The sequence below is a fragment of the Rissa tridactyla genome, chromosome 2 (assembly GCF_028500815.1).
Source record: "Rissa tridactyla isolate bRisTri1 chromosome 2, bRisTri1.patW.cur.20221130, whole genome shotgun sequence".
In the NCBI taxonomy this organism is placed as follows: Eukaryota; Metazoa; Chordata; class Aves; order Charadriiformes; family Laridae; genus Rissa; species Rissa tridactyla.
The window spans coordinates 75840232-75858705 of NC_071467.1; the positions used below are offsets into that span (position 1 = coordinate 75840232).

Below are 18474 nucleotides of genomic sequence, written 5' to 3' on the forward strand. Positions count from 1 at the left end.
CCCAAAATGGCAGAAATTTTGCATTTTCTTCCTTTTCTACATTTGCAAGCAATGCAAATATAGAACAGTGCAATAAGCAGGAAAATACAGTAACCCCGGAGCTGAGGTTCACCCTCCAAAGGCTAGAATTTTAAAGAAAAAATATATACTGCTTTTTGCCTTTGTTAATGAAAAATACAAGTTATGGCAAATATGCTTACACCACTAGCTTTTACTTAACCACGATGTTAATATACATGAAAAATGCTTATCTTGAGGAGAAATAATACAACTTTAGCTAAAGTGAAAATATGTCCTTGTGACAACTGACAATGCTGATACAAGAACCTTAGGTTTTTGCCAGGTTAAATAGTAACATTGGAAGAAAATCAAACCTTTCTTAAAACCTTTCTTAAACTTCTGCTTTCAGTGAGGCCGCCTAGTTGGCCTGAAAACTTTATTTCCCCAGTTGGATAATAAGTTGTTCAGCCTTGGTCGTGCCTTCAGAAGCTGTGGTAGTATGTTATGTGATCTGAACATAACGATTCCAAATAGATCAGCTGCTTACTAGCAGTCTACTGATGCTACATTTCTCTATGCTCTTTTCCCATTTGATACCAATTTTCCGAAGAGCTGAACAACACTTTTCAAATGCAGATGCCTCTAGTTAAACCGTTAAATCCAATCCACACTTATGCCTTCAATAAAAATAGTCAAATTTGCAAAGGTGCTAGGCTGTTACAGTCGCTATTGAACCCGGCGTGATTTGTGGGATGTCAGCACTCCTGGAAATAGGACTTGTCTAATGGAGGGTCTTATTTTCTGAGTATGTCACAGGTCTGAGAATTCCCATCATGGTTTACAAGGCAAATGAAGTAGCATTTTTGAATTCGCTCATCTCTTACTCAAGAATTTAAATGAGCGGAAAAATATATCTATCTGTGAGCAATTACTCTTAATAACCATATGGCAATTATGTGTGCCCCCAAAGGGAAGGTCTTTATTTTGTCATTAATTATAATTTTATGTGATTTGCATCATCACACCAGGAAGATTATACTAGCTTGCCTGGCAGCCCAGGATATAGGTCAAATCCTAATGGCACTGTTAGAAGAATGCAGCTTTATACTCTATTGTGAACGCCACATACGCTCCCACAATGCAATTCCTCCTGGTTAAATACAGATGTAAGACTAAGGCTTGTAATCAAGGACTGATCATTGATTGCATTCTGCTTCACAGCTTGTGAAAGGCATTGTTGTGGATCATTAGACACAGCCCCTTACAGGAGCATAGGTTTATTTATCTGTCACCAGTTGCTTTACTCTCTTTGCTACCCGTCTTGCAACTATCAAACAAAAATGGCTGCTACAATGCAGAAAAATATGAATGTTATCAAATTACCTCGTTACCGAGCTGAGATAACCACGTTCCTTTCCTGAAGTCCAGGAACAGGTTAATGATTGTTGGTTGTTGTGTGGTGGGGTTTTTTTCATCTGGAAAGTAACCTAGTAACAGGTTAAAGAACCAAATGGTTGCAGGGAGGAAGGACCATGCTTTTCCTCATGTTTTGACTGCATAGATGAGAGAACATTGTCAAGAGAACTTATAACACAGGAAATAGTCTTTTTACCCCCGGAAAATACAAAGGCTGAGAATTACATAAATGGTGTAAACTGGTCGAATTCAGAAGCTACGGTTCTATATAGCACCTTGCAGTTCATAATTCCGGAAGCACTTAGCACTTCCCCTTGGAATTTAAATACATACTTCCCTATGAAGCTTATGCTCCACTGCAGAATAATAAAGCAGAATAAGAAAGCTAACCAGATGCTTCCACGTTTTCCTCAAGAAGTGCTTTAGATTTTAGGTCAGTTTAATTTCTGTCACTGGTTTACTGCAAGTAATCCCACTTTATGTTACAGTTTCCTTCACTGTGAAATCAGTGTAATTACCCGATTCAAAGAAAAGGTAGATGCATCTTGACTCTGTGTGCTCATATGAAAAATAACTAACAACACCCTCTACTTGCCTCCCTGGACTCTTTGTGGCGTGGTCAATCTGTGTTTGTGAGGGGCTTTCACAACATCAAATGAAAAGCCATTAAAAAAAGGCAGAATACTGTTCTCTGAACAGGAAGAGGTCAATTCTGAATCAAATTTTCAAGTCACTTATCAGACATGCTGAAGAATTAGCAACAAATATATGAGTGAATATAAAAGGTATAAAAAGCAGAGGGTGAGTGATGAAGTGAGTTCAGGGGTTCTGCAAACTATTCCAAACAAAATTAATAATTGCCATTTTATCTACTACTTCTTTTCCTTACAAGAGGAAAATAAACACAGTATTTAGTCCATCATCTCCACAAGACCTGAAGTATAACAGAAAGGAAAACTGTGTTTCTTCTCCTGAAAAATGTTTTATTGTTAGTGGTATATTCTGACTTGCTAAGAAATGAAGCTTACTGCAAGCACCTTCATTCTGCGTACTGCCGAGTATCCTGCTAAGTATTTAGTAGTCCTGTTGACACTGATGATGCTGAAGTTTGTAGCAAACATAAAGGATAGCTAAGATACAGCTTTTTCAATAGCATTAAAATGATTGTAGGTTTTGGCTGTCGTGATGAAGCAATGTGAACTTTTTTTCTTTAACTTCCAGGCCTTGTAACAGATTATCGGGTAAGTGTAATAATTAATACTATTACTTGTATACACCGATATTCCCAGGACTTTTATTTTCTATTTTATTTTCTATTACTATCATAAGCCTCAAAAACTTACGTTTCTTTCCAGGAAGGATGCAGCTTGCTAGATTTTTAACATTCCTCAAGCTGAAATTTTAAACTCTTTTTTTTAAAAAAAATTGTTTAAAACCAGAAATCATCTTGCATGTGTAATATCTCAAGGTTTAGGCAGTAGAATGAAATGTCCTAAAGATTTTTTTTTCCTTAACATAGTGAATAATACATTTTTTTAAAAGCACTTGTGTTTTAACCTTTAATCAATAAAAACACTGTTGTTTTGGAATGGAAAATGGGCCTGTCATTGTAGATGCTAGCCCCACAACTATAAGCAAGCCTGTGTACATGAGCTTCTACGATACTTATTTTTCCAAACCCTTCAAGGAGAATTCAGGATGCACAAAGAAAATGTGATTTGCCTTGTGACCCTTCCATTCTCTCACTGATCTCCTTTTCCGACTTTCATTTGAAAATTTTCAGCATTAAACAGTCACACCAGGGCATTAATCAGAAATAGACACTTCTGTTATTATTTGACCCACCTCTAGCAACTGCCTGTAGGATGTGGCCATGCGCTACGCTTCAAAATCATTGCAGAATGTACAATTTCTGCAGTATCGCTGCAATGGTAACTTCTAACGCAGGTGCCCTTCCTTCTCCCTGGTTTGCAGCACTGGCAAATCCCCCTGGGGAGGAGGTTCCGCTCCCTGAAGCTCTGGTTTGTGCTGAGGATGTACGGGGTCAAGGGACTGCAGGAGCACATCCGCAAGGTGACTGGAATTTGCTTTCTTGGGTAACCTGTGGTGGGATGGCAAGGGAAAACGAACTTGCTGCCTATCTACTCTCTGTGACTTCTGTACACAACAGAAAGCACAGACAGCAGGTTTTGGACAGCTGGGTTCGATAGGGGTACTGCTTCTTTGCCCCATGTGGTATCACAATTTCATATCATGGCAGGATCAAAGCTGTCACCTGTTTTCTGTTAATCTTTAGAGAAGACAGGTCTAGGAATTTGGAATTTCTACAACGTGGGACCATAGTTCCTTCTGAAATTAAGCCAGGGCACTTTAGTGGTTTTATTGGGGAAAAACATGTTTATTCATGACTTCTTTGTTTTAGTAATGTGCATGCATCGATAGCATGTTTAGGTTATGATTCCAGTCATTGGGCTGCATTTATGGTACAGTAACTTACTGGGCATGTCTACCTCTGCTGTTTCTTTGTTTCCTGTTTAAAAGCCACCTTTTTTTAACAAAAAAAAAAAGTGTACAAATGAGTACTAAGTTTATTCTTGATGTAAAAAGACAGAAGCTTTTATCACTAAAAACTACACCTGGCGCCAGTCTAAATTATATATATACTTCTTCTGTAGCCGTAAAGTCAAATTCAAGCATGTCTTTCATGTTTATGAAGTTTAGGGAAACTTCCAGTGAGGGGAGATCTATGACTTGGCTCTGAATATTTACAAAAATATCCATTAGCTAAGAGTCTGGTCTAGTATAGCAAGCTCTTTGCAGACACACATTCCTTTCTGTTGTGGTACTAAACAGATTAAATCCTAAGAAAAGCTTTTTCCACTGTTGTAAAACTCCTGCATGATTTCTTTTTGATTTTAAAGGGTTCTGGGATGGAGGATAGCCTCTTTGCTTCTCATTTTTATCACACTGTAATTTTCAACGTACTATACAGATATCTGAATTGGATTTTTATCCTTAATGAGGCTTTCTGAAATAAATTTTGACAACAGTGGCAATCCTGATGTTCTGTCATCCTTGTGGCAATCTGCTACGTACCCTTCTGATGAAAAATTAATACAAGGTTTGTTCTCACTTTACTAGGCTACCATTACAGTTTCTAGTGGGTTTCTCTCTCAGGTTAGATTTCTGGAAACTGCAATCATTTTAATATCAGGCCAAGTTTTTAAGTAGGGCTCCATCTCTCACTGGGAAAATAAAGGGTTGGAAACCCCATATGAATTACTCGGCCTTTTATCAGGCTGATTTCCACAGTTCAGTACTTACATTCCACAAGTTCCCTCTTTTCCTGTCTCACAGACATTTCCCTGAGTGTCCAGCCAAAAAGCGCTTGTCGTGCTAGAATTATAGCTGAAGATCTCTTTTTTATACTTTCTGTGACAACACAGTTCAGGATGGCTAAGCAAATCAATCTTTTCTTAAAGATACTGGCTCCAAAGTGAAACTCCAGCGTGTTCCCTTGTTTGTAAAGGTAATTCAGACTGCTAGATTTCCAAGGGCTTGTTGAACTGATTGTGTACGTTTAATATTTCAGTAAGGACTAAAATGTTCCCTGGTGTACAGAGAAAAATAAGTTATGACCTTATGTTCACAACTTTGAAAGGGCAAGAGGGGAAATTAAGTACAGAATTTGGGTCACTGTATACATGTGTCAAGCTGGAACCATTAAGGTAATTTCTCCTCTCCCCCCTGCCCCGCCCCCTCGATGAGTGATGATTAAATTCAGTGGGTTCCAAAGCAGCTTTAAAAGAAAGTCAATTCTATCTCTAGCAGTTCTCTGTCGAACTTACATTTCAAGAAATAACTGCATTTCATTTGCTCCCTCCTCTGTGGGTATTTAAGGTATCTCTCACGAGTTTGCAGACACATTGGTAAAGTTATATCAATCCAGTGGTTTTAGATTTCTAGGTAGGCTTCTTTTGCATAGCCAGGTGTTACTTACAAAGTGATTTGAAATTTTCAGCAGCGATGAGCTTCTCACATATTACGAGGGAAAAAACACTGCACATTCTTAAGCTTACCTATGGAAGACCAAAGATATCTGCAACTCTCTCTTCACAAATATTTCTTTTTTTCTGGATGTAAACTGCCACAAAACCCACATTTGTTTCTTTTTTTTTCTTTTTTATTTTTTCTTTCTTCTTTCTTTTTCTTTTTTCTTTCTTCTTTCTTTTTCTTTTTTTTTCTCTTTTATTAGTATGCTTTAAGAAAAAGATGTTTGTTATGTTTACAACCTTAAGGTCTGCATCAAAATAACTAGATAACCACTGCAACTTGGCATTTGCTCGTACTGAGGAAGGTATGTAGGAACTAAAATATTCCTGTGAGATAAGAATGTGTGACTTGGATTTAGATACAGCAACTTCTTTTGTTTTCCAAACCTTCCAGTTATGCGCTCCTTTCCCACACAACATGTAATATTAACCTATTACAAAGTACAGGTTTTAAAGCAGTGGTAAAGGGGAGGACAGTCATCTCTGAAGGATGTGGGGAGAGAAAAATAAAAATTTTGGAGGTAAGTCCCAAAGCCTCAGAGAAGATGTACAAAGAGGGCAAAACCAACAACAGTAATAGTCGTCTGGACTGATTCCAAACACTCAGAGTCAGTATAAATGTGAAACTCAAATGGCCCATTTGTAAAATGGCCCATTCGCAAACTGCTTGACCATATATTACTCCTTTGTCGGTTTAAATCCTCTCAAAGAGCTCAGAAGTAATTTGAGAAATTTAGCAGTTAATGGTTTTGTATGTTATGCCCACAAATATTCAGACTCAGATGAATCCTTCGTAGGACCAGAAGAAATCAGTGCGCTGCATCCTTCTTTCTTCACCAAGGATAATGAATTCCATTAAACATTAACAGCAGAGACAAAGAAACTGTAACTGTACGGAACAGCAATGCCAGAGGTAGCATTTCAGCTGGGCAGGGGCTGTTGAGAAGACTCTTTTGACAGCATTTTCCTTCAGAGTGTAGTGGGATGAGAGCTAAGGCAGGCAGAGAGGTGAAATCTATAGGAGGGAAAGTATGAAGTGATCAAGGCTAGGCAGGTATGCTTATTTGCATATACACATTAATGTACTCTGATGCTTCACAGAAGCTCCCTTCAGTCAAAACCTATTTTAGTTCTTGAAGGCTTTGCCCAAAAATCAAAACTCAATTTAAAGACCTCAATGCAGGAGCCTTTATACTTATATTTATACTTAGTTATATTCACATACACACATACACAAATACATTTTTTTTTAAATAGGTACCACATCTTAATGCCTCACAAGTTTACTGCTCCCATTAGTGATTATGTAAGACATTTCCCTTAATCCTGAATAACCAAATGAATTAGATCCCTTCGGCTTTTTCCCTTCTCACTGCAGAAGAGCAATGGTTATTTACCTGAGATAGTGATATAGAAAAATTCCTTACAAGCTTCTTTTTGTCAATCTGCTAAATTTCACTGTGAAGAGAAGAACTGGTATTAATTCTGTCCCTACACACCAAGACTTTTCAGGCCACGAACACAGTCCATCTGATTTCACTTTGGGAACCCACGTGATAAAGGGATTGTCCAAATGATATTGCTAGAAACACTGTGTGAGTTGGTTTGTGTGCATCCACGTTTTTGTTAAATTATGTAACAGCGTTAAGTAGTTTTTAAAGGCTAAATAAGATTTGAACGTGAACTTTAAGATAATGGTGCTAGGGACACAGCATGAGACAAATGTCAAAATCAAAAGCATTTGGAGGGTTAAAATGTCCATAGGTCCTGCTTGGTACGTACACATCCAGCAGAAAACTGGGAACAGCCTGTCAGTTTTTACCTCTCCTTCTTTCTTATCCTTAGTTTCAGTGCATGTGGTTCTCCAAACAGGACTTTATTTTCACAGTTTACCTGCCTGTCTTGAAAAGTTGAAGCACTAAAGCCACACGCGTCCCCCTGTGAGTTATTGCCGTGCTCACGTCCGGAGTGTGGGTACAGCTCTCGGACTCCCAGAGGCAGTGCGATACCTAAAAGCCCTTTGGTTTTCCAGAGTTCGAACTTCCAGACTTCATAATGTTTAACTTTATTGGGTTTAATGATGTTTGGTTGCAACAATCTTTGTAAAAGCAATTCAGGATAGTAGCTTATGGTTCAAAGGTGCAGGGCCTGGGGTAATTGTGCTAAGCAAAGCTCTACAGGTGAAACTTCAGTTAAACCTCCGCTTTCTCGCCTTCCGGTGCTGTAAAAGCTAAAGCGCTCGGTGCCCCCCAGTGGCTTTACAAATAATTGCTACTTGCTACGACGCTGTGCATAAAAAGTACGTGCATCCAGCATGAATACAAAATACTTCCAGAACTTTGATTTGTCTTTTACTGAATATAATCTATCTTTCCTCGATTTTTCTTCTTTCAAATTCCTGAAAACCCCCCTAGCGCCAAGAGTGAGACATAAATAAATAAAGAGACATAAAGAAAGAGACGTGAAGAGACGTAAATACCCTGCACAGCATGGGTCCAGAATTTTCTTGTACAAACTCCCCGCAGTAAGCCAAATCTTAAATTTTTGTTTTATTCAGTTCTTACCCAGGTAAATTTTGATTAAATTCAGCGGGTGATTACATTCAGCAGAACAGTTGTGAAATTCTCATCTCATTGAACATGATTTTTTTACGGCTTTGATTTCCAAGATCTAGTATATGCAGTGTGAAATTTTGCAGAGTTGTGTAAAAGACATCAGTTTGGTTAAGGCTACAGAACAGGAGGATAGGAGGAGGCAGTAAAAGATGATTACAACACGTGTGCGTATTTCACATATGTTTTCCATGCACTTATGCATACAAGTATCTGTATGTATACACATACGTCTGGTCAGTTTTCATAGATGTAAACACGTGCTGTTTACATTAGCGGACCATTCAAATGCCTTGGAAAGGACTGGGCATTTTATTGGTCTCATTCCTGACTCAAAGGGCTTTCGATCTAATTTTAGAGGGAGATGATAAATGGATGTAACAAACAGCAGAGGGGAAGTGGTAACAACAGTAAAATTGGCCGGTTGCGTAGGGTACCAGTATGCCCAATATGAAGGTTTTGAATCAGTGTTTTGCTTCAATATAAACAATGTTTTTTTCTATTTTAAGAAATAAACAAACATCAGAAAGCTATGATTAAGATTGCAAAATGTGTTTTCTTTCTTTCTTTCTTTCTTTCTTTTTTTTTCTTTTTTTTTCTGTAGTTTCTGTTTTGCCTTCTTCTTGCCCTTTTGGAAGCAGTTCCTGTGAGATGAAACATTCCACATCTAACCCTGGCCCAAAGTGCAATGTTTCATTTTTGTTTGATGTCTGTCCGTGAACTTGCAAAAAGGCAAAGTGCAAAAGCAGGAAAAGACAAGGGCTTAGTTGTTTATTTTTATAAAATTATTTGCAATCATAAATACATAAAAGTTAAGGAACTTTTAAACATCATTTTAGATGTCGATGATAATTTTTGGTGCAGACTGGCTATTGCATGAGGGAAAATTGTAATTCTAATAGCTGGTTGCTGCTGTCTTTTTTTTGCTTTTAGAGTAGTGAGCTCTAAACTGGCGATAGCCAGGGAGAGGGGGCAATGGATAAGGTACCTGATGAGGATATGGGTTCTTTTTTTCCAAGTGTTTTTGAATTCATTTTCTGTCTGGGGGAAAGCAAAACGTGATATGAGTACACAAGCATCACTGACTGATGTTAAGATTTCCCAGCTGATTGTTAGTATGCCTGTTGTTGGTATTTTTCCTGATTGATTTTGGAAGAGCAATGGTTTCCTATGCTTAAAATAATTGCTCTGGTTTGGTGTCCAATGTCACTTATCCCCCCCCGCCCAGTAACTTTTAAACAGGTTGGCTGAGGTTTGCTATCCATTTTCTTGATTATACTGCCATCATACTTTCTTTTCAGCTGAACCTGAGCACCCAGGTCAGAAGAGTGAGCAAGTTCTGCCCTTCTTCACAGTTATTTTCCTATTAAGTGAACTTTTCTAAAAAGTGTATCTTTCCAGCTTATTCTGCCTGGGAATTGTGATCATTTTCTCTCTATATATCTGTGCATCTCCCTCTCCCCACAATAAGTTTTGGACTCTTTAGCCATTCTCAACCAAAACTGAGAGTGGCAGAAAACCTAAAGAAGAGTTATTGCAATTATTTACTATTAATCTGGTATCATGACAGTTATAAAACTGTGCTGAAACTTTTCATTAAGAAACAGGCTAGTACTGCCTAAGATAGACTGAGCTACTAATATAGTAACAGCTCAATATGGTCTCTGAAAGTCATAAATGGGATTTAAGTTAACATAAACAGATGGTGATATGTGAATAGTATCACATATCAGAAAAGGGAACTGAGAAAAAAGATTAGGGATGGAAACAATTTAGCACATCCTTTCTCTTGACGAATCAAATTTATACAACGTACATCTTTCTCTTCCCAGCACATCAGGCTGTCGCATCAGTTTGAACATTTCGTCCTTCAGGATGAAAGATTTGAGATCTGTGCTGAGGTTGTCTTGGGACTAGTCTGTTTTCGGCTGAAGGTAAGGCAGCTAAGACCCTCTGTCATGTTTTATAGCAGTATAAAAACCTGCAGCAGAATATAGTCTTTGTAGTTAATATACTTAATTATTTTTTAAGGAAAGTAGTGGGAGTTCGCGTAGAATAAAGCAGATTAAAGAAAGAAGCTTAAGACAATTTCGTTAAAACTTAATCAAATGCCTAAGAGAAGTTCCAGCATATTAGGGTATGGAAATATATAGTCAGGACAAACAAATGGCCTTAGTCTACCTGGTCATCCACAATTACTGTTATATTCTAAGTTTGATGGGCTTTGATGAAGATGATTGTTTTAATAGATTTTCATATACATTTGTATATGATGCACGTGTGTGTGTATTAGATGTTTCTTGTCAACTTAATTTTATATGTGCATATATTTAATATACAATTAGATATATACTTATATATATAATGACTATCATGGATGAAGATTAGAATAGTAAACTTTTTTTTGTTGTTTTCTTTAAAGAATACATTTTCATTTTTAAAATCCTACAGTCAGGCTGGGAAAACTGGAGGAAGATATGAGTAAGAAGAGGTTGCATAGGAGGCCAGCTTCCCAACTGCCCTTGGCCCCCGTCTCCTTTTGCTGCACATGACCCTTTTGCCCCTCTTGGCCTTTCATTCCCCAAAATCTTTATAAGTGCCAGGTACACTGATGTAGAGACCTTGCCTGCCAGTAACTGGAAAACTCACTCTGCACTCGGGGCGTAAGAGCTGCAGTAGTTGGGGGGGTTCACTCACCTCACCAGATATTGCAAGGGGATCAATCTCTTGTTTTAGGTAAAGAACTCATTTAATAGAGGAGTTTGCAACTAAAGCCTCTGTAAAGCACTGGATTGTGGCACTGAATCTGAGCACCAAGCAACAGTAATAACAGCACTGGTGTTTTCTAGTTCACATGTTGTTTAAAATAAAAGAAAAAAATGGTCTGTTTCTAGGGGATCAGATAGATTACGGAATGTGGAGTTTTTCCAGTAAGTAGAAACATGAATGTAATTTCTTTCCTAACAAGAACTTTTTAAAGAATTTGAGGAATAGGTACTGTGGCTTTTAGTGCTCAATAACACAATGTTGGTTGTAGTCTGCTCTCTCACATGGAACAAGCAAACACTAGTTTTGCAGATCCAGAGACAGCTGTTTGTCAGTGCTCTACATTTACTTTAAAGTCTTGGTGAAATAGAGCATAGCAACACAGGAATTGTCACTTCTGATCAGACCAATGCTCCAGAGGAAGAAATCAGATCTACATGGAAAGACAATTTTACAATAGGATGTAAATATTGGACACCTAGCTAAGAAACTTTTAGACAAGTTGTAGAATAAAGGCGTGATTCTGGTGAAAACCAATGTTGAAACAGCAGTGTTTTCATCGCTTGCCTTCCATGTCCAAAAAAGAAAACAAAACTTAACACACTGTTAGATGAAGAGCGCTCTATACTTTTTTTTTTGCAGCTTTATTTGCTTTTTAAATCACTCTTTCAAAAATCTTCCTGTGATTCTTCTAATTCGTATTAAAATGCATCATAGAATACTTGTAACTTCATGTAGTTACAGTAGGACTGAGGGACAGGAGATTTGAACTGTAATGCTGCACAGCTGTAAACATATGAAATATTTTTCCTTCCTTTGTTCTTGAGAAATCCTTTTTTATTTTTTTGCTTAGCTGTAACTTTTAATTTTTTGCCTTTCACACTGTTAAGCAGACAGACTAATAATCTATGACTTTCATATTATAAATATTTCATCAAATGTATCATGCCAAAGGGTTAACTTTTGGCCTCCTTGTCATGTCTGCAGATGAACACAAGTCAAGCTAGTAATTTCTCCAGGGGGGTGAGAATACTGTCTTATTGAAGCTGACAGGCTCAATCAGAGCTGGCTACTGGCTTCTCAAAGCTCTGGGAGAGAATTAGTCACTACTAACTTCAATTTGACGTGACACCCGACTGTGACAGCAGCCCCTAGGTGCAGCCATGGGAGTAGAACAGAAGAAAGATATATAAATCTTTCTCCTGCCTCGCGTCACCCCTGCCAAGGGTATTAATGTAACATCGTATAACTGCTTGTACTGCTTAAAAGTTCGTGCTGTGCATTTCATATTAAAGGCAAGGATCATAATTTTAATGATGGATTACCTTTGATAAGAAAGCAGTATATCATTGCCACCAGTGACTGACCTATAATGGGTGGGGACTTGCAAAACACCAAAGCTGGTCCTTCTCTTAGTTAGGAGCATTCAAGTTGCATAAATAGATTCTAGAAGATTAAGGCTAAGCCATGAATTTCAGACTCTCATCCAAATTCCCTAACAACTTGTGCTAAGTCAGAACAAGGTTTTGACTTGGGTTCAGTTCTAAGTCTAATATGATCCAAAACCATGAGAATAATACATTTATCCTCCATGCCAATGGGAAACTGTGTCTCTCACGCTTTGTTTTTATATGGAAAAGGCTAAGCAAGCAAGTCACAAGTGCACAGATTTGAGAGAACATGTTTTCTGATATGGATATTTTTAAGAAGACTTATGCCGCTACAGTTAGAAAACTGCTAACTGAGCAGATGGATTGGTCCGTTTGTGACTCTTTCACCGCAGTCAGTCCTCAGTAAGGGAACATTACAGTAAAAGCGTAGCTGCTCCTACCAGCTCTTGCAATTATGTGTTACCAGCAGTGTAATAGAAAGAGTGAAGGCTGAACAATAGCTAAGATACTTCCCCAAAGAATAAAATTATAGCACTCAAGATCAACAAGGTATATCCTAAGCTATTATGGCTAATTGCCCAGCAAAGCTGAAGCCATCTCTTGGTCTGCTGATACAAAAGTTAGATGGGTTCCTTTAATTTGGGTAATAAAGACTGTCAAAGATGTGCAGCTGGCACGTCATCCTGTGTTGCTAAATCGGACAAAAATCCCAAGATTTTTTGGATCCCTTCTTTCATTGTTTTCATTTGAAGCGATTTACTACTGGTTTTGAAAATCTGATGAAATCTTTTGTTTTATTCTCAAGTGCTGACAGAGATTAACTAGGAAAACTATTGATTCAACATTAGCTGAACCTGCAAAAGAACCCGTACTCCTCCGTGCAGTCCTATTTTGAGATTTGATATTAAGAGCGTACAGCTGCTCAAAGGGAAATCCTCACATTCGCTATTTGAGCACAAGGAGAACGAAGTACACTAGAAGGAGATAGAATTCAGTACTGCATGCATGTAGAGTTCCTGTGACCTTCTGCAAGACATTTAACGTTTATATCTTTGTTTTCTGGAATGCAGAAGACTGTTTACTTCCAGTGGGAGGGTCAGTTTACCACATTTCTAAAATCCCCTCAAAACTCCCCACTCTCAAGGATTCTGTGGTGGACACTTCCTATAAAACTTGAGGCAAATACTTTTTTAGGGTTTCTCCTGATAGTATGAAACTTACTTATGGCAGGGATACATTACTTTAACTATTTCTTAATTAATGGTAAAATTACCACCTTCATATTCGAAAGACTCTCTCACAGCAGACATGCTTAAGTGAAGACTGGAAGGTTCGTTTTACAAATGTTAGTACAGGTCATTGTAAACCTTCCTCCCACGTTCGTTTGATTAGATCTAAGAAAAGTTCAATGAAATGGATGCAATAATGAATGCTTTACATGAAGCTACATAGCTCACGTCCCGAGGTCACAAAAAAACAGTCAGCTATCACAAATGCCCCACTGTAAACACTGCTCCTAAACCCCAGTTAATCCATAAATCTCTTTGTGGCTGAAAAATTATCTCTTGCACCATCATCTTTTTGTAATCCTTCGATGGCAAAGCACTGAGAGATGAGAGAGTGGCTGTGCGTTACTGGTGATGCTTGGGCTTGGCTGCTTGGTGGGATTCGCATATCCCAAACTTACTTCTAAAATTCATCATCATATCCGTTGAATTGCAATTATTTCAGGGCTCAAATGAACTAAATAAGGCGCTTCTTAAGAGCATAGAGGAGGCCAAGAAGATTCATCTGGTCCCATGCCACCTGCGAGAGAAGTTTGTGCTACGTTTTGTTATTTGTTCCCGCACAGTGGAATCCACCCACGTCAAGTTTGCCTGGCAGCACATCTCACAGCTGGCAACTGATCTGCTGAAAACATGGGAGCAAGATCACCACCAGCAGCGACAGCAGTGAAGTAGCAGTGGGGAGGAGGTAATCAACTGGCTTTCTCTGCATTGCCAAGTTTTATTTTAGGGGCAGGTGGGAAAGTCAAATTATGAAGGAAAAAAATACAAACCCTGTTGTTATATAGCCCAGCTGTAGTAGCAAAATCCTTGCCAGCAAGTTGTGTTGTAGCCTTAGTCATTCCTTATCTGTACTGTAGTTTCATCTTGCCTGTTTCCAGGCTGCTCATTGCCATGGGGGCTCGAGCTGCCATTTCTTACCAGTTTGTAATCAAGAGCATTTATTGAACCAGGCAATGGAAATGGGAGGGTTTGTGCTCCCTCCATTGTCCCCATTAACCTCTAGCACACCCACTCCTTTCTTCACAGGTGAAACTGCGAGGTGTTATAAACAATTAATTTAACATTACTATGACTTCAGAAAGAACCCATGTTGGGGGAAGTTCAGTAACCTGGTTACAACACTGCTCAGGCCCTATCTCAACATGCACACACAAATGTTGTGATCTGGGGCATTGTCATGTCATGACACGCTTGCTGCAGTAATTTTGTAAATGAAGTTAGGACTTCCAGACTTCCTTCATAACATAGCCATATCAGGGAGGGAGGGAGCCCTAAATGAACCCTAACCTTCCTTATGGCAGGTTTTCTACTTTCTCCTAAAGGGTTTGCTTTTGAAACAGCCATTTTGACAAATCTCAGCAAATAGTTTATGCTGTCTGTTGATTTTCACTTTGATCATTCACAATGAGGTGCTACCTGGTATTCTATATTTTTAAGCAAGTTATTATAAGCAGTGATTACTTGAAAATAATCTGTAAACTCTGCTCTGTGATATAGAGTTGTGATTTCTTTTTATGGCTACCATTCTGCTTACTTCATTGTGTGATAAATCTTTGACAAAATCTGCTAAGAACTGTGATAGCAAAAACGTTACTCTTCGCTTCTCAATTTAGCTAACAAACAAATTAGCAAATTACAATAAAAATAGAAATTAAGAGAACTAACCCACAAAATATGCCATGGTGCCCCCATCAGTGGTTTTCTTCCATTAACAGTGATGCATGAAATATGAAAATATTGGGAAAAAACTAACCTCCAGAGAAAGTCAAACCATTGATATGTCTTCCTGTTGGAGGCAGGTGCAGTAAAGAGGTGAAACAAAAATCAGAAACAACCTCTGACTTTTAATAAGTACTTCTGCCATTCTGAAAACATATTCCAGACAGTTATTTATATTTAAATAAGAACAAAATAGCTACTCCAAGACAAATAATCTATAGGATTCATTTCTATGTTCACATTTGTTTTAATCTTTTCCTTTTACTGCTCATATCAACTTCTAAAGCACCTTGAACAACTCACACAGTTATTCAGCTTTCTTGCTCTGTCCCTTGCAAGTGTAGTTCCTACATTTGGGAAGTTGCAAGGAGGCCACGAAACATGCACCGGGACAGTTAATTTGGCACACAGTCTGCTCCTACCCACTGTCTTTCCAGAAGGGATTAAAGAAGCTGACTATGGAGCAGGTGGATTTTGCTGGTGATTCCTAATCACCTCACTTCTGCAGCGCAAACTCGGGAAGGATTAGCATTAATGTGTGGTGCAAGTGGTACATAAGAGACGTACATGAATCCTGACACTTAGGAAAAGCTGACCAAGCTCTGCCTTTCCAGCAGGTCAAGCTAGGCGACAAGAGGAGGGATGGCAAACTGCCCTTCTGTAAGGCTAGCCAGAGGCTATGCTGTCCACCCAGACGGAAAAGCGGGTTACTGTTTCTTTAAGGAATTGATTTCACAGGTAACAGATGAAGCAAGGGATGACAAATTCATCTGGCAAAACCAAGTGATATTTGAGCAGGTGACTGAGCCATTCCACAAAACACTACTCTCAGCTACAGTATCAGAAACTTTGATAGCATCATTCTCTTTAGCAGAACCACTACGAAATTAAGCTTTGCTGCAGTAGCCCAATGCAATAGATTGGTAGACTGAAGAGAGCAGAAAATGCTGGCAGTTTTTGCCTTTCTCTGTTATTAGTTTTTTTCCAACCAACATTATTCATGTTTCATGGCTTGGGAAACAGTGTTTGTCCGTAGCACATATGCGCCACACTGACACAATTTTACAGCTTTTACATTATGAAAACACTAGAATCTATGAGCCAGAGAAGAATTACACCTTCTCTATGAGACAGACCCGTATTTTATATGGGAAATATATAACCAGGTCTGCCCAGGAAAAAAGAAAGAGATCAGATTCTGATCAAAGCTATCATAGAGTAAATCCAGGATAATTCCACTGAAATGAGATGGACTTGCTTTGGGGTTATGTGATTATAATTGAAATTAAAATCTAAATAATAAATTTTGGAAAAGAAATACATAAGGTAAGGCAGCACTAGGCTGAACATAAGAGGATTTTGGTGGAAATCCTCTCCATGGAAACCAGAGCAGAGGTGGATGATGCATGCCTGTGTGAGCCTCAAACTGCTGTAGAACGGGGACGCGGGCAGGATGCACATCCAAGCCCAGGAGAGGTGAAATGTTCCCAGCAGCCCAGAATCAGACATAGGTCCCTCTAGACATTTGTGGGAAAATGCTGCCGAAACTGACATTCAATTAAACATTTTTCAGCATATGGCTGTCAGTTTTAGAAGCGGCTGCTGTCCACATACCAAAACTCCTTTTGGCAACTAATTTAGAATAAAGATTAATATTAAAAATTATAAAAGCAGTAAATGTAAAGAAATCTGAAGTTCACATATCATCCCAATTCTGGGATGATATGAAGGCCTTCTTAGTATTCAATCTCTCGTACCCTCTTTTCCTCACGTGATAATTCCTTTGTAGACTATTAATGTTAGGTCATCTGAAAATGAAAGCTGGACTATGTAATCAACTCAAGAACAAAAGTGTTGAAAAGAACATTTTGAAAGAAGAACATAACTGCTGTTTCTGTTCTGTAGCTTTGCAACCTATCTCTAAGTGAGAAATACTGTATTTATGAATAGTTAATATGTGAACCTGGATTTATTGTGCCTTGTGTGCAAAAGCAAATACAGTCTGTGCCTATTAATACTGTTTGATGTTAAAAATAATTACAAAATCTCAGAACTGTACTTGAGTAGAATAGCTACATCTCGTGGGAGACAGTGCAGCTACTAGACGAGGGAAAAAAGTAACTTCTCAGTAACCATACATGTTTCTTTTTAAAAACTAGCAGAGTGCTAGTACAATGCTTACATTCTTAATAATAATGACAGATTATAAATATATTTTATTACTCACGGTGAAATATTGAAAAGAGATGTATTTATGAAAGTATTGCTAATATATTATACTCTGAACTGCATTATAATTATTAAATTTCTGATTTTCTCTTGCCTTGATTTATAAGATTCTGCTCACAGTTGTTGTTTTGTTGTTGTCATCTCCTGTAAGGATACCATATTTGATGAGTAGTACTCACATTGCCGTTGCCTTACAACGGCAGTCTAAACCTTGAGACATGCATAAACTTGAATTGCTCAAAGATGGAGCAAATGAGAAACAAAACTGAGAACCCTGAAGACTGGAGGGCAGATTAAATATCCATCGGTGGATAATATCTACATAGCATATATGGAGTCTGTGTGACCTAAATGGAAATATAATTAGATGTTTAGTGCTTTCTTCTTGTAATTTGTAAGCTGTTGAGTTCCTTTGAAATCTATACCCAAAGCCTAGCAAGCAGACATGTAGGTTTTAATTGGCAGCATTAATAAACGGAAACAAAACTATGACTGTTGTCTGTCTTTGCTCGTAACCAAGCTTTTCTCACTCTATTCATGCCAGATGCGCTCTCAGGGGTCCAGTTTCCCCACTCAGGTCATGTCAGTGCCCTGATTTTCACCGTCCATGATTTTTTCTCAATGTGTTCTTCAAACAAACTACTTCACAAATGAGAGCTGTTGCGGGAGGTTTCCTCCTCAGCAACACGAGTCTGAAAAAGGCCTGGCCATAACCAGGGGCGATGCCAACCCTTCCATAAAGTTCTGCAGGGTCCTGCAGCTGGATCTGCCACTGGAGCCAGCTGCCCAGCCTCGGCTTTGGTTTGCAGCTCCGTCGCCATCAGGCAGGACCAGGCAGTGGCCCGTTTCACTAGCCCAGCCTGGCTGTGCCCGGTGTTCCTGAGGGGAGCTTGCGGCTGCAGGCTCCACCACTCCCTGCCCCGGCGCAACCCAAGGGAAACCAGGTGAGTACGCCTTGGGGGAAATTTGATGGCAGCAGCGTTACAAACTGGAAACATTA

At 38.7% G+C, this 18474-nt stretch overlaps 1 protein-coding gene across 6 annotated transcripts in view; it reads left to right on the top strand.

Moving 5' to 3' along the window:
* Positions 1–17971, top strand: part of DDC (dopa decarboxylase) — a 73904-nt gene extending 55933 nt beyond the window's left edge. For all 6 annotated transcript variants that reach the window (XM_054192360.1, XM_054192357.1, XM_054192355.1 and 3 more), the window contains 4 exons: positions 2638–2657; positions 3391–3489; positions 9913–10014; positions 13969–17971. In XM_054192360.1, coding sequence (XP_054048335.1) covers positions 2638–2657; positions 3391–3489; positions 9913–10014; positions 13969–14193 — 446 coding nt within the window. In that variant the 3' untranslated portion in view covers positions 14194–17971. The remainder of the gene's footprint in view (positions 1–2637; positions 2658–3390; positions 3490–9912; positions 10015–13968) is intronic.
* Positions 17972–18474: the final 503 nt, after the last annotated feature.